The 27,932-nt window shown below is 46.3% G+C and overlaps 1 protein-coding gene across 1 annotated transcript; it reads right to left on the bottom strand.

The window, feature by feature from the left end:
• Positions 1 to 39: 39 nt before the first annotated feature.
• Positions 40 to 19,114, bottom strand: ELOA (elongin A). The gene is made up of 11 exons (XM_030805719.1): positions 18,820 to 19,114; positions 12,697 to 12,753; positions 11,805 to 11,911; positions 10,044 to 11,229; positions 9,556 to 9,667; positions 7,807 to 7,962; positions 7,602 to 7,699; positions 6,036 to 6,216; positions 5,675 to 5,786; positions 4,935 to 5,107; positions 40 to 2,575 (listed from the first exon to the last, which is right to left on the bottom strand). Exons 1-11 carry the CDS (start codon positions 18,970 to 18,972, stop codon positions 2,514 to 2,516), a joined length of 2,397 nt encoding a protein of 798 aa, XP_030661579.1. The 5' UTR covers positions 18,973 to 19,114; the 3' UTR covers positions 40 to 2,513.
• Between the last annotated feature and the right edge of the window lie 8,818 nt (positions 19,115 to 27,932).

Raw genomic sequence — 27,932 nt, 5'->3', positions numbered from 1 at the left:
TCTTTCCACTGACACTGTAAGTAAGGAAGACACAGTATATGGAGTTTGTTTTTTATTTAGACATGGAATTTTCCTTTTCATATAACTTATCTAATTAAAATATTCATCTCGGTAGTTACCACAAAAAAGTAACATAGAAAATTGTATTTACATTTTGGGACCAAAATACAAATGAAGAGCAGGAAGACACCTTGCTCCTTTCCCTCCCGCTTCCCAGAAAGAAAAAGCCCCAAAGGAACTGCTCAGTACACCAAGGATCACAAAGGGGTAATTTGTAATTTGGTGATTTGTATGTAGTGTAGCACAGAAAAAAAATTGCACAAGTTTTTCCATAAATGAGACCAAAGGTTCAAATTCATCCTGTGTCAGGTTCAAATTCATCCTGTGTCTGTTCTGCAGCCATTTTAGTAAGCTGGGCAAGGAGGTCATTTAGAAATTGGGTTTTTCCTCTTTCCCCTGACTCTTCACACCAAGTCACATCCCTGATGTAGATACTCTTGGGGGAGGGGAAAACATCTGGCTCTATGCAAACAGCATTCATCAAAAATCTTTATGTGCCAAAATGGACACTGACATTGCTATGAACAAATCTGTCTTTTCTTCCCTCCCTGCCTAAAGACTCCTAATAAGGGAAATTAAATCATACACAACTGAATCTAAGATAATGAAAAACTAGTTTCAATGACAAAGACTTGAACACACAGTTAAGAGACAAATTCAAGGTGGTAGACACCTAGAAAAAGCTATTCTAGGCAGCAGACATCTGGCACCTGACCCAAATGTTCATTTGGTTTCAGGTAAGAGGCTTCCTAATATTAGATTTGTGGGGCAGGCTAGGGATAGGGGTGGAATGGTGGTACAAATGACCAAGAGAAGTAATGCTTTACCCATTCAAAAATACAGCAAGTTAAAACAGTAACGTTTGTGTCTTGTCACAATAGGCACCCTGCACAGCAATACACACTGAATGATGTCGAGTTTCTGCTGAATAGACTTCCTAGGTTGCTCTGGAATTCAAAGTTGGCCTAACTGAGGTCTCCAGTTACAGAAAACACTGGCTCTGTATCTTGGGCTTTGAGAAAACTTGTCAGGCTGTCACACTTACCATCCCCTCAGTCTGCTTTTCAGGTTCCTTAAGGACGCATATCTCAAATGTATGGCATCTACCTCTACCTCGGTCACAACCAAGTGGGTTTCTACTAGATTGGTGTTCCCTGACAGCCAACAAGGGAGCTGACACTGCCCTCCTAAGTTCTGATCTTGCTCCTGTTCAACTGGAACTTGATGGATCCCATGTGGTTTCCCCCATCCTGACGCTGTGGCTCAGACACTCTCCCTAAGCTGGTCCTTCCCTCCAAATCTTGCCTTAAACACTCAGAAGGTAGAAAACACTTCAACAGCAAAGTTCTCTTCCCAAGCCAACAGCTGTGTTCTTCCAATCACATGATCTTACCTTTTCAATAAAAGGCAAAACAAACCAATTTCCAACATAGCATTACAGCTTTTAAAACCATTCACTTCTCATAGTGATTCACAGAGAACAAGAGATTAAAGTGCTGGCTTTTAAATGTCTAAAGTTGCATTCAGGGCTACAAACAGCCCTGCCATGTGTGTGTTTTTCCTTCATGCTGTTGAGGGGAAGGAAAGATAGGGAAGGGCAGTGGGGGGAAACCCTAAAATTTTCAATCAGAAACTGGAAATTGTAAAAGTGGGAGGTGGGGAGTTCTGTGCAAATCAGTCTCCCAAGGTTCTGTGTCCTCTAGTGAGCTTCAAAGAAAAAAAAAAAAAAAAGGTGGACACTCGCAAAAAGGATGAGGGAAAGGCTCCAGACCTACAGAGCACCTCCCTTAATAAATACCAGTTAGTGAGTAAGAAAGAGATGCACCTGCACAGGAATACGCAGTGACACTGGGGAGGGCCTGAGGTGGAGTCCGCCGAGCACCCTGTTGCCCCACTGAGGCTCCCTTGGGGATGGGCGGTCTAGTGCTCATTCCTTGCCCTATGTGCAGCAGGTACTGTGCAGGCTCTGGAGATGCCCAGTCCTCTGTCTGGACCAGAGTCCACTCAGAGCTGAGCTGGGGCAGGAGAATGGCTTTCACTAGGCTTTCATCTGATTTTAATAAGGACCTGGAAGATAAAAGGCTAAATGTGTGGTAGAGGACAAAAAACAAAAAACAAAAACAAACCTGGGGGATAATATAAATACAATCTGGGGGCAATATTTATTAATTAAAACTATGTCTTATAGTTTACAAAGATGCTAATGAACAACAAAAGTATAATTGACCTTTAAAATCCTCAGTGAGACAGAGGCTTCACATCTTCTTCAGAATTCTGAAGTGTGCTCCAGGCAGGAAGGCGGGGCTGCGGCACGCAGGTTCCCAGGGGCAGCACCTGCAGACTGCAGGATCCACAAAGCAAGACTCCAGTCTCCTGTAGAATTCCATTCCCCAACCCCCACTGTCCTTGTACTCCTGCCTCCCCAGATTCCATTTCCAAGGCAAGTCCTCAGTTTATCGTCGGGAGAATCTGTTCTTGAAGGCTTTAATCGTCTTGGCCATCATTGGGGCAATTTCTGTGAAAAGAGAAACAAGGCAGCTGTCTCAGAGCTGTGGAGGCTCAGACACACCCCCAGTGGTTTACAGTCAAAGCCAGCTCTGCTATTCTTGGCTGTGCACCACCAGGCAGAGATACAAGTAGTAACTATCTCCTCTGTTCACAATGCAATAAAAGCAACAGCACAGAGCAGACACTTTTGGAGGACCTGCCAGGGGCATAACAACCACTCTCTCTAACCACCTGCACCAAGGCTCAGAGAGCCCGGCCAACTTGCCCATGGTTGTACAGTAAGGTACAGAATTACAATTCAATCTTTGTCAGACTTTCTTGTTTTTATTTTTGTAAAGAAAGTGTCTCACTCTGTCACCCTGGCTAGGGTGCAGTGGCACAATCACAGCACACTGTAGCCTCTACCTCCTAGGCTCCAGAGTAGCTGAGACTACAGGAGTGTGCCACCATGCCTGGATAATTTTATTTTCTGTAGAGTCAGGGTCTCACCATGTTGCTACGGCTGGTCTCAATCTCCTAGGCTCAAGCACCCTCCTACCCCAGCCTCCCAAAGTGCTGGGATTACAGGTGTGTGTGAACCACTGCGCCCGGGCCCTTGCCAGACTCTAAAGGCCATACTCAGTCATAACTTTGCCTCACAAATAGCCAAACCAGTAAACAGCACGTCTACCCCCAATCTGTCCAGTGTAGAAACAGGTCTAAGGTGGCTATGCAAGTACTGCCTAAGGAAGGCCAGCCTGCCTCCTGAATGGTTAATCTGAGCATAGCTGCAGCTCAAGCCAGGACTCCCACCCTCCCATGGGCCCTGCAATTAATACAGAATAAGACTTAAGTTAGGACATCCCCTTAGGATACTGGGGATAGTCTATGGTAATAAAGTTAACAAAATACAAAATAGACGCAACTAGATATAAAGAATAAATATTTGGAAGACGGCCGGGCATGGTGGCTCACGCTTGTAATCCCAGCACTTTGGGAGGCTGAGGCAGGCGAAACACAAGGTCAGGAGTTCGAGACCAGTCTGGCCAACATGGTGAAACCCCGTCTCTACTAAAAATACAAAAAATTAGCTGGGCGTAGTGGCGGGCAACTGTAATCCCAGCTACTTGGGAGGCTGAGGCAGGAGAATCGCTTGAATCCGGGAGGTGGAAGTTGCAGTGAGCCGAGATCACGCCACTGTACTCCAGCCCAGGCGACAGAGTGAGACTCTGTCTCAAACAAACAAACAAAAAAAAATGGAAGACCCAATTAGATATAAAGAATAAATATTTGGAAGCTAGAGTTATAAGATTATAGAAAAACAGTAAGAGGGCCTGTCATTTAGCTGTTAATATTAGTAATTATGAACACTGTGGTACTGCCTAGAGAAGTAAGTTTACATTTAGGTGAAAAAAGAAGAGTGCCAAAATGGTCATTCACAATGATATTTATTGATTTATTTAGAGACAGTGTCTCACTCTGTCATCCAGGCTGGAGGGCAGTGGCACAATCCTGGCTCACCGCAACCTCTGCCTCCCGGGTTCAAGCAATTCTCCTGTCTCAGCCACCCAAGTAGCTGAGATTATAGGCACGTGCCACCGTGGTGGGCTAATTTTTCTATTTTTAATAGAGACGGGGACCATGCCTGGCTAGATACTATTTTCTACTTTCACTTTTTTTTTTTTTCCAGAGACAGGGTCGGCCGGGCGCGGTGGCTCACACCTGTAATCCCAGCACTTGGGAGGCTAAGGCGGGCAGATCATGAGGTCAGGAGATCAAGACCATCCTGGCTAACATGGTGAAACCCCATCTCTACTAAAAAATGAAAAAATTAGGTGGGCGTGGTGTTGGGCGCCTGTATTCCTGGCTACTTGGGAGGCTGAGGCAGGAGAATGGCATGAACCCAGGAGGCGGAGCATGCAGTGAGCCGAGATCGTGCCATGCACTCCAGCCTGGGTGACAGAGCGAGCTGGAGTGACAGAGCGAGACTCCATCTCAAAAAATCCTCCCACCTCAGTCTCCTGAGTAGCTGGGACTACAGGTATGTACCACTAAGCCCAATTTTTTAATTTTTTGTAGAGGGTCTCATTATGTTGTCCAGGCTGGTCTTGAACTCCTGGATTCAAGGGATCCTCCTGCCTCAGCCTGCCAAAGTGCTGAGATTACAGGCATGAGCCACTGCACCCAGACTCACTGTAATTATTTAAGAGATATAGTGCACTGTGGACAAAGCAGGGGAAGGAGGGACTGACATTCAGACCAGCTATGTGCAAGGCATCATGCACATGCAATATGCAGTCCACAAAATGTAATACAGTGAATAATGACATTGAGAGTTAAAAACCAGTTCTGAAGTAATATTTGAGCAGGAACTCCAAGTTACTTACTCTTCACAGTGGGTTTCCTAGGATCATAGGAAACAGTGCTGCTGACCACTGGTGCCAAGTGGGCACTGCTGGTGCTTGGGCCATCATAGGCCGGCTCCTCAGGGCTGGGGTTAAAGCTGTTGCTACTGGCGGAAGCATGGCTGCTTCCCGTGGGGTACGGGGCTGGCTTAATCCTGCAACACAGGACAACACTAGTTAGCCATAAGCACAAGAAATCTGCCCTGACCATGAACAGCCTGAAGCAGGCCTGTGTGAGGATGACTCACCCTGTTTGTGGCTTTGACCAGTGGACCCTATCACCCTGGATTCTGGTGGTGGCTCAGAGATGTTTGCATTATCCTTTCAGAATAAATGATAATCTCAACTAACTTTTCACTGTTTTGGTATAAATCTGTATTTTGAAAAGGCTAATGTGGCTTAGACAAAATAACAGTCATTGCAGAAATGTGTTTTTTGTTTAGATGGGAAAAGGGAAAGCATAAGGGAATGTTTCCCATAAGCCAGGCTTTGCTCTCCACTTAATCTTGACTACCCTAAGGCAGGGGTAATTATCACCTTGCACTGCAGTCCAAGAAGCGGAGGCTGAGGGAGGTGAGGGAAGTGCTGAGCTGATGAGGTCTGCCTCCAGAGCCCACAGTCTGCACTGCCTCACTTTCACCAAAAGCAATTTGCTTCCTGCCGCCATGGCTACCTCTAAGGGTTGATAGCACACAAAAGCCAGGTAAAAACCCAGATCTTACTTGATTTTCTCAGGGACAGCTGCTCCTCCCGTTCCAAACTTTTCCTGCCTCCTCCGGACGTCACGAGGTGGCTTGGCCACAGAGTTGACAAAGGCCATCTTTGCTTGTCGGCCTGTGGAATTATGGAGATGAACATCTGCCTTCTTGAGCAGAGATGCTCCTGTTATTTAAACAATCCACGGGCTTTTCGAGTGCCCTGAAACCCCACTGTAGGGTAGAATGGGCGGTGGCAGAAGAAATACCCACCCTGCTACCTGATGTAGGGGCGAGCAGTCCTACACCAGCCAAGCCCACCAACACCCTGCTATTGACCAGAACACTCATCCTGCCAGTTCTCCCCCAGCTCTCCCGTCTCCATTACCTTTGGGCTTATTGGCATGTGCGAACTGGATATTCTTTGTTAGTACTCGTAGCCGCTGCTCTCGGGCGTCCTGAAGCCGCAGGTACATCTCTCGCCACGACTCATACTCTTCGGGTCTTTCTTCCTTAAAGTCTCGGTGACAATGAACTTTCCATAATTGATCTGTTTCTTCAATTAATACCTTAAACCAGAACCAGGACATCATTTGTGTACAAGTACTTTTCCATATTTCTTTTTTTTTTTTTTTTTTTTTTTTTTGAGACAGAGTCTTGCTCTGTCGCATAGACTTGCAGTGCAGTGGTGCAATTTCAGCTCACTGCAACCCTTGCCTCCTGGGTTCAAGCGATTCTCGTGCCTCAGCCTCCCAAGTAGCCAGGACTACAGGTGCTTACCACCACGCCCAGCTAATTTTTTATATTTTTAGTAGAGATGGGGTTTTGCCATGTTGTCCAGGCTGGTCTCGAACTCCTGACCTCAGGTGATCTGCCTGCCTTGGCCTCCCAGAGTGCTGGGATTACAGGCGTGTGTCACCATGCCCAGCCCCATATCTTTTTCTGATTATTTAATTACCTAGGAGTGACCAGTTTCCCAATAATTTTTTGGTCTTCATCTTAGTAGTACGTTAAAATACCCCAATTCTGGGAAAAAAAAATAACTTACTAAATTTTAAAAATGCTAAGTGCGAGGCACTATGCTAGTTGCTTTTGGTGGCTATGACAGGATATCACAAAAATTAGTGTAAGATCAGTCTTTTCCTTTAGAAAATCAGCAAAGGGTAGAACTGTGATCAAGTCAAATCAGGTACTTCCCAACACTACGCTGAACTGCGATGGCAAAGGGGCAACCTAAGAAGGATGTTAAGTTATTGGCCAGGCGCGTTGGCTCATGCCTGTAATCCCGGCACTTCCAGAAGCCAAGAGTCTGAGAATCCATCTCTCCAAAAAATATTAGCCAGGTGTGGTGTTATGTGCCTGTAGTCTCAGCTACTGGGAGGATCACTTAAGCCCAGGAGTTCAAGGATGCAGTGAGCCATGACTAGGCCACTGTACTGCAGAGTCTAAGCAACAGAGGTAGACCCTGTCTCCAAAAAAAAAAAAGGTGTTAGGTCATAGAACTTTCAGAATTAAAGAGAGACAGCTGATGCAATCAAATGTGTATACCCTACATCCTAAGGAGGATTTCTGGATAAATCTTGATGTCTCTTAAAGAGACATCCAGCCAATCACCAGATGTCACAAAGTGCTTTCCCCGCCCTGGGTCCCAGCTACTCTGCTGCCAGAATTCTCCCTTTACCTTCATGACTAGGCAAGCTCAAGGGAGGTGTTAAAAGTGTTTTTCTTCTCCCTTTGAATCCCACCCTGCCTAGCCCAAGAGGCCCACTTAAGGTGCCAGGAGCAAGTGCTAATAACATGCTTGTTTAAAGGCCCAGTGGCAAACCAAATATACCCAGAACAATGTTCTGCGCACCGATCTGCCCTTCAGCCACAGCGGAGTCACAGGGACAAAGCTATTTCTGGAGGTACAAGCCAGAAAACTGCCCTCTTCCCACCCAAACAGAATACTCACATGATTGCATTCCTCTATGCGATACAGCTGATCAGGTGTACACCTCTCCAAAACAGGCTCAAGAACAGAGTATGGGACTCCTCCCACTTCAAAGATTGCTGCAGAGAAACCAAAGGTGAAGACACTGAGTAGCAGCCAAGCCACCCAGTGATAAGGTCCAAGTGCTACAATGTGCTTGAGAGCTACAGAGAAGCACGTGACTTACAATCGATGTTGTTTTTAAGTACTCGGATGCATTGCTGGTGCAAGGTCATCATTTTAGGGAGATAGGCACACTTGGAACCAGAATACACCTGCATCTTGGAATTCATTCTGCGCCCAGTAAATCCAGCTTCTTCTTCTTCCTGGGGTGAAGAGAACGCTACAGGGCAAGAAAAACCCAAAAGGGAATTACAAAAGGCCCTAAGTGCTCCAGTGAAAACTCTCCTTCTACCCCCTTCGGCCTCCCACTTCCCTTTCCCAGTGGCAATCCACGCTACAGATTTTTGTAGATCCTTCCAGAGAATTTAAAAATAAGCTCCTGTAATCCCAGCACTTTAGGAGGCCAAGGCAGACGAATCATCTAAGGTCAAGAGTCTGAGATCAGCCTGCCCAACATGTACCTGTAGTCCCAGCTACTCAGGAGGCTGAGGCAGAGAAATTGCTTGAACCTAGGAGGTGAAGGCTGCAGTGAGCCAAGATGGAGCTACTGCACTCCAGCCTGAGCAACACAGCAAGACTCTCAACAGCAACAACAACAAAAAAAAGCAAATGTATCTTATTCCTTTTAAGCCAATTATTCAATTAATAACATACTACATACATTGCTTTTTTTCATTTGCCACATCTGAGAGATCATTCCATGTCAGTGCATAGACTTTCCACGTTTTTTTTTTTACTGTGGCATAGGATGCCACTGTGTAGATGAACCATGATTTATCTGTTAGTCTCCTGCTGATGGACCCTTATGTGGCTTCTACTTCTTTTGCTATGAAAATTAGACATTTTTTTCTTTCAGACAAAAATCCTATGTAACACATAGGATAAAGGGCTGCTAATAACAGCAGCAGCAATTTACTGAACAATTACTATGTGATAAACCCAGAGCAAAAAGGCATCACTTCTGAATTCATAAACTGAGCCCTATGGGGCAGATACCATTATAACTCCCATTTACACAATATATATAACTAAGGTCCAAAGAAATTAAGATATTTCTCAAGGTCATATAACTTGCAGAAACCAGAGTTGGGATTCAAACCCAAGCCATCAAACTTCAGAGTCTATGCACTTAGGAAATGCATCACAAATCTGATGTTATGGTGATAGAAGTTTGTTTGTTTTTGAAACAGTCTTGCTCTGTCACCCAAGCTAGAGTGCAGTGATGCAATCATAGCTCACTGCAGCCTTGAACTCCTGGGCTCAAGTGATCCTCCCACTTCAGCCTACCGAGTACCTGGGATGTGCCACCACGCCTGGCTATTTTTTTTCTCTTGTAGAGACAGCATCTTGCTGTGTTGACCAGGGTGGCTTAGAACTCTTTTTTTTTTCAAATGGAGTTTCGCTCTTGTCGCCCAGGCTTCAGTGCAATGGTGTAATCTCGGCCCACTGCAACCTCCACCTCCCAGGTTCAAGCAATTCTCCTGCCTCAGCCTCTGGAGTAGCTGGGATTACAGGCACGCGCCACCATGCCTGGCTAATTTTTGTATTTTTAGTAGAGACAGGGTTTCACCATGTTGGCCAGGCTGATCTCAAACTTCTTACCTAAGGTGATCTGCCCGCCTCAGCCTCCCAAAGTGCTGGGATTACAGGAGTGAGCCACCACGCCTGGTTGGTTTAGAACTCTTGGCCGCAAGCAATCCTCTTGCCTCAGCCTCCCAAAGTGCTGGAATTATAGGTGTGAGCCACTGCACCCTGCCTTAAATGAATTTTTAAATCTTTTTCCCATTAAGAAAAAGAAGATATAGAAAATTACCTTTTCGCTTTGGCTGGAAGGAGGATATCAGCTCAAGGGAAGGCAGTGGACGGTAATTGGCCTGTATCGTGGGTAACGGGAGGTCTGGCAACACCGGCAACACATCAGGCACCTGCAGGGGACAGACCCATGGGTGGAGAGTCAGTAAGTACGAGCACAGCTCTCTTTCCTACAGCCTATTCCCGGGAGCATTAACTGGACATCTTGCACAGGAAGATCCAGGTTGGAGGGGGCCACAGTCACGTCTGACACCACCTCAGTCAGGAAATAAATACAGATGGGCCCATCACAAGAGAATAATGCAGAAAATTCTTATTTAGGGTACAATATACCCTGACAACCAGTGAAGCCCAGAGGAAATTACTGCACACTGAAATTCAACAGGCCCCCAAAAAGCAAGCTAAAGACAACAGTGGTAGGGCAATCCTCTGAACTCTGCAGGGCCAGGTGCTGTGAGTGGGAAGCCACCAAGGGGCTGAAGGGGTTACCTTTCTCAGCTTGGCTGAATCAGCTCCAGCCGGCTTCTCTGACTTGGTTTTGTTCACCTTGGGTAATTTCTGAACTGAGTCCAAGTTTTTACTAGTGCTTTTAGAGTCATTTTTTTTAAGTCCTTTATCTCCAAGTGCTGTGGCCGAAGTTTTCACAATCTTTTTCTTTTTCTTCCGGGGCTGGTCATAGCTGAGGTAGGATTCGAAAGACATGGTTGGCTGCTCGAATTCATCCTCCATATCTGTCTCCTCAACTTTAGGGAGGGAGCCCAGTGACTTTCTGTCTGAATTAGTTTTGACTTTCCCTTCTGGAGTCTTTAGGTTGTTAGAACCCTTCTCTTTTACTTTGGGCAACAGGTCTCCTGCTCCTTTTCCTGTGTCAAAGCTGTCCAGACCTTGCTTGCTTTTGTCCAATTTGGCTTTCTCTGGGTCTCTGTGCTTTGGCTTTTTCAGGTGGTTGTCTGAAGCTGCCTCTGAGGGAGGCAAACACTTCTTCTTCAGGCTGCTGCCCTCTCTGTCCTTCTCTTTCTTTACGCCACTAGAGGGCGGTTTCTCCCTTGCACTGTCCCCTGAGGGTGGCCTTCGGTTCTCCTCTTTGGAGAGGGCCTTGTGTGATTTCTCTCTGCTCACCACAGAGGCCTTCTCATCACTCTTGGCATCCACGGGGCGTTTGTCCTTGTGGGAAGATTTGTGCTCCTTGTTTTGACTCACAACCCCTTTCCCATGGGGTTCACCTAGGTGTCGTTCTTGGCTGGCCCCCAGTCTGTCCTGAAAGGCATTGCTGTGGCCTTTCCCAGGCTTCTGGTGTGAAACAATGGGCTCCTGGTCCTCCTCCAGGGATCTGTAGTGGTCGACATACATCTGATGAGGACTGGTACAAGATGGAGGGGATTGAACATGGCCATAATCAGAAGACTCAGGGTCTGAAGAGTAAGTTGGTGACATTCTGTGACACCTCTTTCTCTCGTCTCTCCTCTCATGACCATGAGACACTTTGTGAGGTCTCTCGAGCTCCGAGAGTTTCCTATGTTTCTTCTGCCTGTGGTCAGGGCTATAGGATCGGCTCCCCGTGGCTTTCCAGGTTTCTTGGTAGTCCCCCTCCATCTCCTCCTCCTTCTGCAGGGCATCCCGAGGGCGCTTTCGGGAATTGCTCTTCTCAAAGTCCTGTTCATCAGGCTCAGCATTTCTAAAACAAAAGAAAAAGCAGACAAAGTAGGTCTAAGTCTTGCTTCTTGAGGGACAAAGTCACAGAACCTGAACTCACCAAAGAAGTGAAGATGCAGAGTTAGAAACAACAAGGTCTTAAGAAGAAGATAAGTGGGTTATGCTTAAAGATACTCAAGTCTTAAAACTGGGAAAACCCAAATGAGAAATGGTGAGTTTAACTACAAGATGCAAAAATCAAATATCTCATATACATGAAAATGTGAAGATTTATTAAAACATGAGGACATGTTTAATTTGTTATATAAAATGGGGGCTGTTCGTTATTTATCTAGTTCACAACTAAAAAAAATGCCATTTAAGGAGCGGTTAGAAAGAAACATACCAAAATGTTCATAACGTTTGTCTTTGCATGATAGAAATATGAAATTTTGATTTCTATTTTCAATATTTTCTAATATTCTACAATGATCATGGATTATTTTTATAATTGAGGCAAAACAGTTTCAGAAGGCAAAAGAGAAATAATAAAGAAAATATTTTCTATCTGTAAATTTAACCATGAAATTGAACAAACCTAAAGAGAAATGTTCTTACCGTTCCACAGGAACCAGCTTCTTCCACTGGGCCACTAGGTCCCTGGCAAAGCTTCCAACATGCTCGTGTTTTCGCAAGCTATTTACTGTTTTCCCAACCCCAGTCTCCTAAAATTTGACAAAGTAATTGTTAGAGGGGTCTGGAACTAGGCCAATTTTTTTTCTAAAGAAATAAGGCCTTCTACTTTGAGAAACTCAACAAGCAATACTTCCTTCCTACAACATACCCTGCAAATCTTAACACTCAATTACTTTGTGTCTATGCCCCAAATCTCTAATGACACAGTAGCAAACCTCTTGGTACATAGTAGCAAAGCGTACCAAGTTCAGAACTTTCATAACAAGAGTGATTAGGGCAGGTGTTAGGCACTAAGATAAGAGCTTTGCATACAGTTCTGAATCAGTCTTTACAATAACTCTGTGAAGCAGGATTCAGACCCATTTTACATAGGAACAGCCTAAAGTCATAGAACTCAGATTTGAATCTGGGACTAGGTGATGCCAAAGTCAATGTTCTTTTAATTCTAATTTTGAAATAAAGTCACATGACAATATTCACCATTTTAACTAAAGTACATAACTCAGTGGTTTCCAGAACATTCACAATATTGTATAACCATTATAACCATCTAATTCCAGAACATTTACATTACCCTAAAAAGAAATCCTGTTCCTCCCAATTCTCCTAGCCCCTGGCAACCACTAATCTACTTTCTGTCTATGGATTTGCCTATTCTGGACATTTCATATAAATGGAATCAGACAATATATGGCCCTTTGTGTCTGGTTTCTTTCACTTCCAAAGCCCATACTTGTAACCTTATTCTACACACTCTCTAATGAGAAGGGAATGGGATATCATTATATAATATTTAAAGTCACACACTTCTTACCGCAAGAATGTCTACTGTAATAGGCAGGGTGGAGAGTTTCTTCAAATATTTCAATAGCTGCAGAGAAGAAAACATTAATTTCAATAGTCATATTCACTTTAACAAGAATATCTGATTAAGTGCTTAGTGCTAACCATTTACAGTAAAGAGTATAAGTATTATGCCTATTTACAGTAATAAGTAATATCCCTATTTTACAAGTATGAAAATAGGCTCATAAAAGTTATGTTTCTTGTCCCAAGATGCAAGTGGGGCAAGATTCACTCAGGTCTGTGGCTTTAGACTCCCTGCTTTCAACCACTGTGCTACACCAAGGGGAAATAAGATGTAGAGAAGAGAATCAAAACTTACCAACTCTGATAAAAACCATCAACAACTATCATTTTTGCCCTAGTTTTGATAGAATTTATGAGAAAGGTACCAATTTTAGGAGAATTACCCACGGACCTGGCACAGAGGAAGTAAAAGGAAGAAAAGGCCTCTACAGGAAAAGACCATCATGTTTCCAGAAGGGCCACAGTGTTTAACAGAATTGTTTTCTTCTATATAAGTGTAAAGCCAAGAGCAATTTCGAGTTGTCAGAATCAGAGCTTTGATGATAATGGTGGACACAAAATGCCTGGGTAGATTAGAAAAGTGATCTGGGTTTGACCACATTTCCTTCCTATAGTTCCTAAAACTAGGTCAAAATCAGTACAGCAGAGCTGTTAAGATGGAGTTCTGGAGTCAGAGACAGGCTTCACAGTCTGGCTGTCACTCCTTGATGGGTGATCTTGAATAAGTCAAAAACCTCCCCAAACTTCAGTTACTTCATCTGCAAAATAGGAACTTGGTCCTGTCTCTACTTCACAAACTATGAGGATTCACTGAGACAAACCATGTGCAGTCCTTAGTCATAGTGTCTAGAACACTATGAAAGCTCACTAAATACTTATCATTTCATTCATCGACTGACAGCTTTTAGCGTTCTGCCCTTGATCTTCAACCAGATATTCCTCAGCCAATTCCTACTTGCTCTAACAAAAGTTATGACTGGCCATACCTTTCTCTAGGAAATGTCTATGTGTATCTAAACATACTTACCATACAAGGAGTGCTTCAAAATACAAGTAGTTTAAAATAGATAACTGTAGTTACCTTTGCATTTAAATATTATATAACAAGATCTGCTCTTTTACCATGTGTGGCCCAGATATAATTGGTATGCCATATTGCTATTAGGTGGAGTAACAAGTCTGTTTTTCTGGTCATTCCACTTCAATCATTACTTAACATGGTCACCAGACACAGCAATTGGATTACAAGTGATAATCTTGAGACCAAGTAAGAGGCCAAGTGGCATATCTAGGGAGTTTCACCTTCATAGTTGAGTGAAAATTATCCCCCACTTCAAATGCTGTCACCACCACCATCCAACTCAGGAAAAATTTTGTGTTTCTTGCCACCCAAGCTATGGGTGCAAAGACTAATACCAATTCCTTCACTTAAAGGAAAATTTTAAATCACTGAAAAGGTCAAAACCAAGTGGTTCTCTCATAATGCCATTCCTTGGAAGGGGTAGGTTGGGAACATTCACATACCATCTACTGTATGTCAGCTACTGCACTAAGTTCTTATGTGTGTTACCTCATTTCATCCCCACTAACCAACTCTATAAAGTGGATGTTATTCTCCCCATTTTACAGATATTGCAACTGAACCCAATCAGGTTAGGTAACTTGCTTAACAAGCTGGAAAGTCAAATGTGTCTACTACAGTAAGTAAAGCCAGGAGAAGCATCCAACATCAGAACACTGTCCTTAGGAAAAGAAAATAGAGCGGCAGCACATATACTTCTTAGCATACTTGCAAGAAAGCAGAAAAACTCCTCCTGTGATGTGATTAGACAGTTCAGAACCCACATAGTAAAAGAGGTCACCAAGGGGACAAAGGTGTCCCAGGACCTCTACAAAGCCAACATTTAAGGATGAGGCTGGAAGTCACTGTGGGTGTGTTTATCTCAAAGCCTAGCACTGACTGGAAGAACAAATGCTGTCTTTCTGCTTTACTTTGGGTTATTAGGGGTGATTTAAAAGGAGATAGAACTAAAACCCTCAAGATTTTCAGACTCATTTAGTCTAACACAAGAGAAAAAAGGACTTCACAACCCCTCTATTTTCAGTAAATTTCAAGAAAGAACAAAGCAATAACAAGGCAAAGGCACACTGGGCATCCTCAGGTGGATCGAAACTTGCTGTTATCAAACGAGGTACCAACTGTAGAGCTTGTAAGAACTGATAACAGGCAATTGAGAAATATCAAACATTTGCGGGGTACATGTTGAGGCATCTTAGTTGTCCCCTGCACAATCCTTCAACCCAAAAAAGCAAAAAATATTTTTAATGTCACCTGCCATCAAAATGTTCTTGGTAGCTTTCACAGGCAAAATGTAACACAAGACAAGTAACTTTTTTTTTTTGGAGATGGAGTTTTGCTCTTGTTTTCCAGGCTGGAGTGCAATGGTGCCATCTCGGCTCACTGCAACCTCCGCCTCCTGGGTTCAAGAGATTCTCCTGGCTCAGCCTCCCGAGTAGCTGGGATTACAGGCACCACCACCATGACCAACTAATTTTTGTATTTCTTTATTTTTGTGTGTGTGTTTTGTTTTTTTTTTTTTTTTGAGACGGAGTCTCGCTCTGTCACCCAGGCTGGAGTGCAGTGGCGCGATCTCGGCTCACTGCAAGCTCCGCCTCCCAGGTTCACGCCATTCTCCTGCCTCAGCCTCTCCGAGTAGCTGGGACTACAGGCACCCGCCACCACGCCCGGCTAATTTTTTGTATTTTTAGTAGAGACAGGGTTTCACCGTGGTCTCAATCTCCTGACCTTGTGATCCGCCCGCCTCGGCCTCCCAAAGTGCTGGGATTACAAGCGTGAGCCACCGCGCCCGGCCTGTAATTTTTGTATTTTTAGTAGAGACAGGGTTTCATCATGTTGGCCAGGCTGGTCTCGAACTCTTGACCTCAGATGATCCACCCGCCTTGGCCTCCCAAAGTGCTGTGATTACAAGCGTGAGCCACTGCGCCTGGCCAACTGTGTGGTTTTTTTTTTTTTTTTTTTTTTTTTTTGAGACGGAGTTTCGCTCTTGCCCAGGCTGGAGTGCAATGGCGCAATCTCGGCTCGCTGCAACCTCTGCCTCCTGGGTTCGAGTGTTCTCCTGCCTCAGCCTCCCGAGCAGCTGGGATTACAGGTGCCTGCCACCACACCCGGCTAATTTTCGTACTTTTAGTAGAGAAGGGGTTTCACCATGTTGGCCAGGCTGGTCTCGAACTCCTGATCTCAGGTGATCCACTCTCCTCGGCCTCCCAAAGTGCTGGGATTACAGGCGTGAGCCACTGCACTCGGCCTAAGGACAGGTAACTTACCAGCCATGAACTATGAAACATAAAAACAGAAACCAAGTGGCCCGCCGGGCATGGTGGCTCAAGCCTGTAATCCCAGCACTTTGGGAGGCCGAGGCGGGCGGATCACGAGGTCAGGAGATCGAGACCATCCTGGCTAACATGGTGAAACCCCGTCTCTACTAAAAATACAAAAAATTAGCCGGGCGTGTTGGCGGGCGCCTGTAGTCCCAGCTACTCGGGAGGCTGAGGCAGGAGAATGGCGTGAACCCGGGAGGCGGAGCTTGCAGTGAGCCGAGATCGCGCCACTGCACTCCAGCCTGGGGGACAGAGCAAGACTCCGTCTCAAAAAAAAAAAAAAAAAAAAAAAAAAAAAAGAAAGAAAGAAACCAAGTGGCCCTAGACTGCTGATACCTTCTCCCTCAAGTGAGCCAAGATAATAGATGAAAAAGTGAAAACAGAGTTACAGCAATGTCTAATACCAAAAAATCCATGAACATAGGTGTGGAATCAAACCCTTGGCTAATAATGGTTTGAAAGCAAGATCTGGTTGTAAATTCAACAGTGCTATATAATCATCTTGCAATTTCACATACAACCTGTAGGAGCTTGTTAGGTTACCAGAAGGTTGAGAGGAACAAGGCCAACATGACAGCTTGCAATCTTCCCTCTGCAGTTAACTCATTTCTGAATGCCGACTATTATGCCCTTGGCAAAAATTATCTCCCAACATTTTCTCATCTTCATGATGCTCACTTCACAATGCAAAGCTAGAAGTTCAGGGTGATTTTCTATCTAGAAAGAGCCCAAATCCTCAAAAAAAAAAAAAAAAATCACTAATAGTTCAACTAGGTTGAGGTGGAATAAGCCTTTTCCTAATTTTGTATTTCATGCAAATCAACTAATAGAAAAACTACTTCCAAATCTAAATTCTAGTTAAAAAAAAAATGACTGTAGACACTACATAGAACATTTGTATCTGACAGAAATAGTGGGTAGTTATTATATGGCATTGCTTTAAGGTACCAAACGTCAGTCACAGATCTTACAGTGTTCAGGAAAACAAACTAGTACTAAAAAATAATGACCATTTATTAGATGTCCACAAGGGGTTACTGTAAAAAGAAACTTGTAGGTATGCCTGACCACTAGGTACGGTACTGAAGCTGCAACAGAAAACATGGCACAATGAAAGCATTTTAAGTTTTCCCAGATTTGTAACTAAAATGGCTTCCTGAAGAAGTGAATCTTCGAGCTAGGTATGAACGAGGAGCCTTAAAAAGTGGTCTGATGGTAAGAGGCTGTGTACGGCCTTTGGAATTGGAGAAACCCTATCTCCAACAGGCTAGAACAAGGTAAAGAGAAAGTGGCTCTTCAAGGAAAAAAACCCCAAAGAACGACGATTGGTTTTCTGAGCACTGACTTTCAGCCTAGTACCTTAGCCTTTCAGGTTAGTCCTAGGAAGCAGCAAGTGAGGAAGAGGCTCAGCAGAGCAGTTCCCCCACGGCCCTAGCGCTCCCTCCACGACTTCCTTTTCCACCAGGACTGAGCTCCAACTCCTAGAACTGCCCGCCCCGGCCAGAATGATGACGGAGAATGCCAAACACATAAGTGCTTTCATCGTTGTGTTTCCACTTAAAAAATCCTGACAACTGAGTTCAAGACCAGCCTGGCCAAGATGGTGAAACCCTGTCTCTACTAAAATTACAAAAATTAGCCAGGCATGGTGGCGGGCGCCTATAATCCCAACTACTCGAGAGGCTGAGGCAGAGAACTGCTTGAACCCGGGAGGCGGAGGTTGCAGTGAGCCGAGATCGCGCCACTGCACTCCAGCCTGGGCGACCAGAGCAAGACTCGTCTCAAAAACAAAAAAAAAATCCTGACAACCACCAGACTGTCTCCTGGAGACTAGAGAAGTGAGTGACAGAAAGATGGAAAGGTACAAGAACGCGTTTAACTTAATGTTCAGTTTGTACAATAAACAACAAAAACTACTTAACTACAATTAAAAATGGTTGCCCATCACTCGAACAACGAGAAACGGTAGCTCTTACCTTCCTATTAATGGCCAAAAGGAAACCTAGCTGCGACTTCCAACCCCGGGCCCCCGCCTCTTTTTCAATTCCAACCTAAGTTTTCAGCAGTATGCCTAGGTGACGTGAGGCTTTATTCTGCTTTGAAAGGGATTCACCGAGAAAGCGAAAGGTCCACGCTCTGATATCCAGCCGGAGAGTGGTAACCGCGTCTCCGAGAGGCGCGGACCACACCGCGAGCCCAGGCTCCGCAGCGTTCGGGCGCCCCGTCTCCTCTTCCCAGGAACACGCACCCGCTGGGAAGTCCGCGCCGCCACGCGGGGAGCCGGGCACCAGCGCAGGCACCGAGAGGCCAGAGAGACGGCGGCCAGCGCCCTCCCGCCCCGGGCACGCTCTCCCGCAGGAAACAGCTGGCTCGGGACGCCACGGAGCGCCTCTGGGAGGAAGCGCTGGGCACGCGGTGTCCGCACCGGGCGCGCCCCCGTCCCGGGCGCGTGAGGGAGGGGGAGCGGCCGGGGCCCCGCGTCCCGACGCCCGACGCACGGGGTCCCAACGCGCGGGCAGCGGTCAATGGCCGCGAACTTCACGACCCCAGCCCCGCGGGGCCTGGCTCAGGGTCCCAGCCCCCGAACCCCGCTGCGCTCGGGCCGCGACCGTTACGGGGCCCTCACCGACCCAACGCCCACCCCGCTACGCGCCGCCGCCTTGCTCACCTTCTTAGGGTCCGGGTTCGCGGCCAGGCGCGCCTGTAGCTTTTCCACAACTTGGAGCGCCGACTCCGCCGCCATCGCTGTCACTGGCGCGGCCTCCTCGCCGGAACTGGACTCGCGTCGCGTCCTCGGGCCGCAGCTCCGCCCTCCGTGCATCCCCGGCGGAGACGGAAGCGCGCCTGGCCCCTTCCGGGCCTCGGCTCGGGTGTGTGGGGGGCGGCAGGCTGCAGGCTCCGCCCCCTGGGCTCGGTACCCAGCGCCCACCCGGCGGCCGCGCACGCCTCGCGCCCCGGGCCCAAGTGTGCGCGCTGGGGGCTGGGGGCTGCTCGGGCCGTACGCGCCTCCGACGCCGGCACCCTCGCTCCCGGTGCTCGCGTGCTGAGCCCAAGCCTGGAAGACCTCTGCAGGCTCTAGTTCAAGACGGAATGAGGCCACCGCGCCAGACCCTGGCCTTATAAATCCCAACGCTTTCTCCCGCCCGGGGCTTAGCCACGCCCTAATCAACACCCTGTCTGGGGTCCCGGGCTGGTGCCCGTCCTAGGAGCCCGCAGGTACACGCGGTAGCAGCCACCCTAGGCTGAGCACACGATGCGTCAGTAGTTAGACTATCTTTTCCAGCCTCAGTACAACCTGATGAAACGAGTTGTATGATCTTAATTTTACAGATGAGGAAACTGAGGTTCAGGGAGACCAAATTAACTTGCAGGTGGCCGCAGGACAGGAAAGAACTGAAAATGGAACCTGAATCTAAGATGTCTAGGACCATTGTGAGCGCACATTTCTTAACAGGTCGAGGAACTGAGGCCCAGAGAAAGGGATTTTTCAAAATCCAAACAGCTTAGTTCCTTCCATGAGGCAATAATAGCCCATGTGTCTTGTTTTCCCCACAAACAGTGTCTGGCACATAGGCACTAAATAAATACTTCTTGAATGAATGTATAGATAGATAGATGTTTCCTCTGATGACCTGCCAATGAGCCGTAGGGCTTGAATCAGAAGAGCCCAAGATGCTATTCTTCAGGCCGTCTACTCTCATCCTAAAAGCACTAAGTTTTACCATTACTAATATTACTACTAAAAAGAGCAACTAAATAGTTGCAAACTCACTTAAAGTACCAGCATTGATTACATTTCATTTGATCAGATCAAAGTAGAACCTAATCAGATCTTCAGCAGCAAATGGGCAATGCACCTAGCCTGATCTCTCCCTCAAAGCAGGAAAGCCCAGAGATTCTTCCAGATTCCAGCTCTGGAAGAAACAAACCTTAAACACAAGTTGTTTCTTCAAACGAGCATTCATTCACTCACTATGCTGAAAAGCCCTCCCTACCATGTCCCCACTTCTCCATTTGGCGCCCCTCCCCCAGTTCCCTGAGCAACTGACCACCTTTTCAGGGTGTAAATGGTCAGTTTATTTATCTGTCTTGCCATTGGGCTGTTTATTTATCAAATACAGTAACCGACCTGTCCAACTTTGAATCTCTGCCACCTAGCATCATCTAGACCTTATAATCAGCATTGGATGTAAAGCCCATACAAGACTAATGACCATCCACTTGGTGCCCTAAGGCTCAAATGAGGTATGTTGTAGAAAAGGCATTGAACTGGGTGTGAGAAAACTTCGATTCTAGTCCCAGCAGTAGCGTCTCCCTCCTCTGCATAGCAAATACTTTTACATTTTATATTCCTCCCATTTTGAAAATGTAGCACTGTTGTAATGGAATACAGACTGATTCTTGAAGCAGAATTGCTGAGTAATTGGCCTGGCACATACTCGGGACACATGGAACATTCTGCAGATGTTACCCAGAGAGAGCTCAATAACCAAAATGAAAAGAAACAATGAGGCTGGGCACAGTGGCTCACGCCTGTAATCCCAGCACTTTGGGGGTCAAGACGGGGGACTGCTTGAGCCCAGGAGTTTGAGACCAGCCTGGGTAACGTAGTAAGACCCAGCCTCTACAAAAAATACAAAAATTTTAAAATTAGCCAGGCATGGTGGTGCGTGCCTGTGGTCCCAGCTACTTGGGAGGCTGAATTAGGAGAAACACTTGAGCCCAGGAGATCAAGACTGCAGTGAGCCATGATCGCACCACTGCTCCAGCCTGGCAACAGAAAAAAATAAAAAAACAGAAAGAAAGAAAAAATGAATGCTTCTGGGGGATCCTGGAGTGGGTGCGCTGCTCCCACACAGCCACCCCTATGTCAGCCTGAGTCAGGCTTACCTGCAAAGTACTCTTACATTTGGATATATGACTTTTTTTTTTTTTTTTTTTTGAGACAGAGTCTCACTCTGTCACCCAGGCTGGAGTGCAATGGCGAGATCTGGGCTCACTGCAACCTCTGCCTCCCAGGTTCAAGCAATTCTCCTGCCTCAGCCTCCCAAGTAGCTGAGAATACAGGCATGCGCCACTACACTCGGCTAATTTTTGTATTTCTAGTAAAGACAGGGTTTCACCATGTTGGCCAGGCTGGTCTCGAACTGCTGACCTCAAGTGATCCACCCGCCTCAGCCTCCCAAAGTGCTGTGATTACAGGCATGAGCCACCACGCCCGGTCTGGATATATGACTTCTAGGACGAGCAGCTAATTATACATGTGTAATTCTCTGTTTTTTTTTGTTTTTGAGACGGAGTCTCGCTCTGTCGCCCAGGCTGGAGTGCAGTGGCGCAATCTCGGCTCACTGCAAGCTCCGCCTCCCGGGTTCACGCCATTCTCCTGCCTCAGCCACTCCGAGTAGCTGGGACTACAGGCGCCCGCCACCACGCCCGGCTAATTTTTTGTATTTTCAGTAGAGACGGGGTTTCACCGTGGTCTCGATCTCCTGACCTCAGGATCCGCCCACCTCAGCCTCCCAAAGTGCTGGGATTACAAGCGTGAGCCACCACGCCCGGCCAATTCTCTGATTTTTTAAAAAAACTTTTCAACCACTTCTAAAATTCGTACTCTGTATGTATTCACTGGGGGATTACCATTGAAATCCTTGGTTTACACATGGGTGATCAACACAGGAATGAGATTCCTAAGGTCAGAGGCTGTTTACCCATCTTCGATTAGCAACATTTAGCACATAGGTGAGATTCAGTAAGTTTCTTGAAAACTGAAATAATTATTATTAAATTTAAATTATTAAATTTAAGGCTAGCCTGACGTGTCATCTGAAAACCTAAGAGGGCCTCCTCAGCTCTCTTATCAGCACCACAGAGCCCTCTGTGAGAGTAACTAAAAGACCCATCCTATTCTGTTCAGGAGATGAGTTCAAGGCTATACTAGGGGAAAAGGATGGGCAAGGAGGCTCTCATCTGCTCCATACACTTTTTTGAATTTTTGCAGCAAGTATAGTCTACTCAGTATAGTCTCACTCAGTCGCCCAGGCTGGAGTGCAGTGGCACGATCTCGGCTCACTGCAAGCTCTGCCTCCTGGGTTCACGCCATTCTCCTGCCTCAGCCTCCCGAGTAGCTGGGACTACAGACTCCCGCCACTACACCCGGCTAATTTTTTTGAATTTTTAGTAGAGACGGGGTTTCACTATGTTAGCCAGGCTGGTCTCGATCTCCTGACCTCGTGATCCACCTGTCTCGGACTCCCAAAGTGCTGGGATTACAGGCATGAGCCACCGCACCTGGCCCTTTTTTTTTTTTCTTTTTTGAGACAGGGTCTCACTCTGTTGCCCGGGCTGGAGTGCCCTGACACATTCACGGCTCACTGTCAGTCTTGACCTCCTGGCCTCAAGTAATCCTCTTGCCTCAGCCTGGGACTACAGGTGTATGCCACCATGCCCTGCTAATTTTTTTATTTTTATTTTTTGTAGAGAAAAGGTCTCACTAGGTTGCCCACACTGGTCTTGAACTCCTGGACTCAAGTGATCCTCCTGCCTTAGCCTCCCGAAGTGTTGAGATTACAGGCATGAGCAACTGCACCCAGTCTGGTCTATTTTTATAATGAAAATAACTTAAAGGTATTTTAATTTTGGAAAAGAGTAATCCTAGGCTGGCTAGCATTAGAGAGATTTAAAACACCGAAAGACAAGTTAAAAAAATTTTCAGGCCAGGCGCAGTGGTTCATGCCTGTAATCTCAGCACTTTGGGAGGCCGAGGCGGGCGGATCACCTGAGGTTCAGAGTTCGAGACCAGCCTGGCCAACATGGTGAAACCCCGTCTCTACTAAAAACACGAAAATTAGCCCGATGTGATGGCACCTATCTGTAATCATAGCTACTCAGGAGGCAGAGGCAGGAGAACTGCTTGAACCCAGGAGGTGGAGGTTGCAGTGAGCCAAGATTGCGCCATTGTACTCCAGCCTGGGCAACAACTATCTCAAAAAAAAAAAAAAAAAAAATTGGCCGGGTGTGGTGGCGGGTGCCTGTAATCCCAGCTACTTGGGAGGCTGAGGCAGGAAAATCACTTGAACCCGGGAGGCGGAGGTTGCAGTGAGCTGAGACTGCGCCATTGCACTCCAGCCTGGGCAACAACCGTCTCAAAAAAAAAAAAAAAAAAAAAAAATTGGCCGGGTGTGGTGGCAGGTGCCTGTAATCCCAGCTACTTGGGAGGCTGAGGCAGGAAAATCACTTGAACCCGGGAGATGGAGGTTGCAGTGAGCTGAGACTGCACCACCATTACACTCCAGCCAGAGCAACAAGAGCAAAACTGTCTCAAAAAAAAAAAAAAAAAAAATTCAACCATCTTGTCCTCATAGCAGAGAGGAGCCCTTTCATAAAATAGTCTAAGATTCTGCGGGCCTGACAGTGTGCTAAGTGAGGCATACTGGCTCAAGCGGGCTTCCTCCTTGGACCTCTTCTGCCGAGAGGTCTGCCACTCTATCTTAGCAAGTAGGCAGCATCTGAAGTTGCTTGGATGGTGGTGTAAAGAACAAAGGTTGGAGCTTAGTGACAACCTGGGCTCCAATCTCAATTCCACCAATGCTAGCCATGGCTCCTGAACAAGTTACTTAAACTTGCTGAAATTTTTTCCTCCTACTGTATAGATATACTGAAGCTTATTAATATGTCAAGTAATTGGCATATAATAGGTCTTTTTGAAAAGGCAGCAATTATTAGGGAAAATGCATTGCCTTGGTGAAGAAAATATAGTGTGCTGCTGTAAAGCAAGATATAAAATCCTCCATCTGGCAAGTTTGTTTTTTTTGAGACAGACTCTTGCTCTGTCAGCCAGACTAGAGTGCATTGGCATGATCTCGGTTCACTACAACCTCTGCCTCCTGGGCTCAAGCAATTCTCCTGCCTCAGCCTCCCCAGTAGCTGGGATTACAGGTGTGTGCCACCACGCCTGGCTAATTTTTGTATTTTTAGTAGAGACAGGGTTTCACCATGTTGGCCAGGCTAGTCTCGAACTCCTGACCTCAGGTGATCTACCCGCCTTGGCCTCCCAAAGTGCTGGGATTATAGGTGTGAGCCACCGTGCCTGGCCCATCTGGCCAGTTTTGTTCTGCACAGCTGTGGCCACTGTTCTCTTCCCCCATGGGTTCATGTTTCTGAATTGACTACACTCATCTTTGTTTCACATCCTTCAACCAACATTCAGTTGGTTATTTACTTACAGATGGCATCTTTTTGGGTTTCACAAACTGAATTCACCCTCTTCAAATATAGTAATGGCATGTGGAGACTGCCAGCTCCAGGGTGTAGTGTTTGAGATTCAAAGTCCACAACTTTCACAGAATGTCTTGAAAGGTGGATGAAACTTTCCACTAACAATTTAAAGATATCAGACCTAGATAACCCTCTGAAGCCTTTTGTCAAAAGAGGGTAGAACACAGCCTTCTCTCTGCTCATGAAGAGCAGTCTACTGAGAATCTGTATTTACTATATTTACTAGGGGGAAAAAAGCTAACATTAAAATTAAAAAGTAGGTCGGGCACTGTAGTTCACGCCCATAATCCCAGCACTTTGGAAGGCGGGTGGATCACTTGGGGTCAGTAGTTCGAGATCAGTCTGGTGAAACCTCATTTCTATTAAAAATAACAAAAATTAGCCCGGCTTGGTGGTACACGCCTGTAGTCCCAGCCAGTCGGGAGGCTGAGGCAGGAGAATCGCTTGAGCCCGGGAGGCGGAGGTTGTAGTGAGCCGAGATAGTGCCACTGTACTCCAGCCTGGGCGACAGAGCAAGTACTCTGTCTCGAAAAAAAAAAAAAAAAAAAAAAATTAAAAAGTAACAAGTATACTTTGATACTGTTAAACTTTATGGATTTATATAAATTGTATCCAGGTGGAAGCCTGTCTGCAGGCCTTCCCTTAGCTCTTTATCTTGTTTTATTTTTGTTACAGCACTTAGACAATTTGAAATTACCTTACTTAAGTGGCACATAGTGCACTTAAGAGGCACTTTTTACAGTCTGTTCCCAATATGTAAGCTCCACGAGACATCACTGTAGCTAAAACAGTGCCTGGTTACCTAATAGGCACACCATATTTTTTTTTTTGAGACAGGAGTTTCACTCTTGTCATCCAGGCTGGAGTGTAATGGCACAATCTTGGCTCACTGCAACCTCCACCTCCCGGATTCAAGCTATCCTCCTGCTTCAGCCTCCGGAGTAGCTGGGATTACAGGCGCCTGCCACCACACCCAGCTAATTTTTGTACTTTTAGTAGAGATGGGATTTCACCATGTTGGCCAGGCTGGTCTTGAACTCCTGACCTCAGGAGATCCGCCCACCTCAGCCTCCCAAAGTGCTGGGATTACAGGCATGAGCCACCACGCCTGGCCAGCACTCCATAAATATTGACTGAGTTGAATGAAAACTTTGCCTTCCAGCGTTGTACAGATCACATGAGAAAACACTTGGCAAAGTGCTATAAACAATGCTCATTTTACTGATGAGTAAACTGATACTTAGAGAAACAAGTGGCACCGTGCCCTCAGCCCCAGAAACTGAGAATGTGGTTGTGGTCTTTGCTGCGAGTGCCCTTCTTGGAACAAAGTTGTTAGACAAAGTGTGAGCTGCTAGGCATGGTGGCATGCACCTGTAGTCCCAGCTATCCTGGAGGCTGAGGCAGGAGGATCGCCTGAGCCTAGGAGTTCTGGGCTGTAGTGCACTATACCAATCAGGTGTCCGCACTAAGTTTAGCATCAATAAGGTATACCCCCAGGGAGCTGGGGACCACCAGGTTGCCTAAGAATGGGTGCATCGGGCCGAGTCGGAAGTGGAGCAAGTCAAAGTTCCCATGCGGATCAGCAGTGGGATCATGCCTGTGTGCAGCCACTGCACTCCAGCCTGGGCAACATAGCGAGACCCTGTCTCAAAACAAAACAGATGTGTGAGCTAAAGGCAACTAGCCTAGAAATGATGGGGATAACAGGAAAAAGCAAAAAAGGAGAGTGGGGAGAGAGAGGAAGAAGGAGCAACTGACTGATTTGATTGATTAAGTTTTCATCCCCAATATTGGCAGATGTCTCTGAACTCTGTGAATTTGAGTGTCCACAGATCACAAATTCTCAAAGGGGTCTATGTCTCTCTCCTGTCTTAAAAAAATAAAAGATTGGGCTGGGCATGGTGGCTCACACCTGTAATCTCAGCACTGTGGGAGGCCGAGGTGGGCAGATCACGAGGTCAGGAGATCGAGACCATCCCGGCTAACACGGTGAAACCCCATCTCTACTAAAAAACAAAAAATTATCCAGGTGTGGTGGTGGGCGCCTGTAGTCCCAGCTATTCGGGAGGCTGAGGCAGGAGAATGGTGTGAACCTGGGAGGTGGGGCTTGAGGTGAGCCAAGATTGCGCCACTGCACTCCAGCCTGGGCGACAGAGCGAGACTCCTTCTCAAAAAAATAAAAATAAAAATAAAAGATTAAAGACTACTGAGTTAAGCAGGGAAGAAGAAAGCAACAGCACAAAAGGGGTTGGGAACGCCTGCCATCTGTGAGGCTCCTCTCAGTGGCTCAGCTCTGTGCTACCTTTATATACTTTTTTTTTTTTTTTTGAGATGAAGTCTTGCTCTGTCACCCAGGCTGGAGTACAATGGCATGATCTTGGCTCACTGCAACCTCTGCCTCCTGGGTTCAAGCGATTCTCCTGCCTCAGCCTCCTGAGTAGCTAGGATTACAGGCGCATGCCACCACACCTGGCTAATTTTTGCATTTTTAGTAGAAATGGGGTTTCACCATGTTGGCCAGGCTGGGCTCGAACTCCTGACCTCGTGATCCACCCACTTTGGCCTCCCAAAGTGCTGGGATTACAGGCGTGAGCCACTGCGCGAGGCCTACATACATCATTTTAAGAACAGAGCACTCGAAGTTCAGATAGGTTAAGTAACTCGCCTCAAATTTGGGAAATGACTAACTCAAAATGCGAGCCAAGTCTGCTCAGCTCCAAAGCCCACACTAGCCTGTACCCTGTGTCTGAACACCTGGGTGCAGGTCACCCCTCCTCCATCCCTAACTCACTGTATGACTCTGGCCATCTGTTAACAGAAGAGGATTGATTGGTCAAAGTAATGATAACGACAACAATGATGATGCTAACACTACTAATTCTTGAGTGCTTATAATGTGCCAGGCACTGTGCTAAGAAATTTGCAGTAATTCTCAACTTTATCCTTAAAATAATCCTCAGTATAGACATATAGTCTCCATTGCACATTTGAGGAAGCTGAGACTCGCTGAGGCTCACTGAGGCTATATGACCTACACAAGGTCAAAGAGCTTGTAAGCAGCACAGCCAGGACCCAAGCCAGATTTGTCTGGCATAAACACGCAAGCTCTTTGACCGTAAGCTGTCTTGCTTCCTGTTGCCCAAGAAGCCACCTGGGAAGATACTTCCAACACTTCATTCGTTCATTCAATCCAGCTTTGGTGCATGTGGCTGGAGTGGAATAAGAAAGGGGAAGGGTGGTATCAGATGAACTTGGCAAGAAAGGCAGAGGTAGATTACAGGGTCTCGGAACCTTATGTAGGATCCATGATAAGGAATTTGTATTTTATTGTAAAGTTCTGTGGATTCTAAGTAGAGGAGTAGCAAAATGTACAATTATCTTAACACTGAAGACAGTATATCAAGAATTATGAGCTGAGCACAGTGGCTCATGCCTGTAATCAAAGTGCTGCCTGTAATCCCAGCACTTTGGGAGGCCAAGGCCGGCAGATCACTTGAGGTCAGGAGT

Source organism: Nomascus leucogenys, chromosome 24 (assembly GCF_006542625.1).
Source record: "Nomascus leucogenys isolate Asia chromosome 24, Asia_NLE_v1, whole genome shotgun sequence".
NCBI classification, from domain to species: domain Eukaryota; kingdom Metazoa; phylum Chordata; class Mammalia; order Primates; family Hylobatidae; genus Nomascus; species Nomascus leucogenys.
The sequence above is the reverse complement of the archived record's forward strand: the minus strand, read 5'-3'. Positions and strand labels throughout refer to the sequence as shown.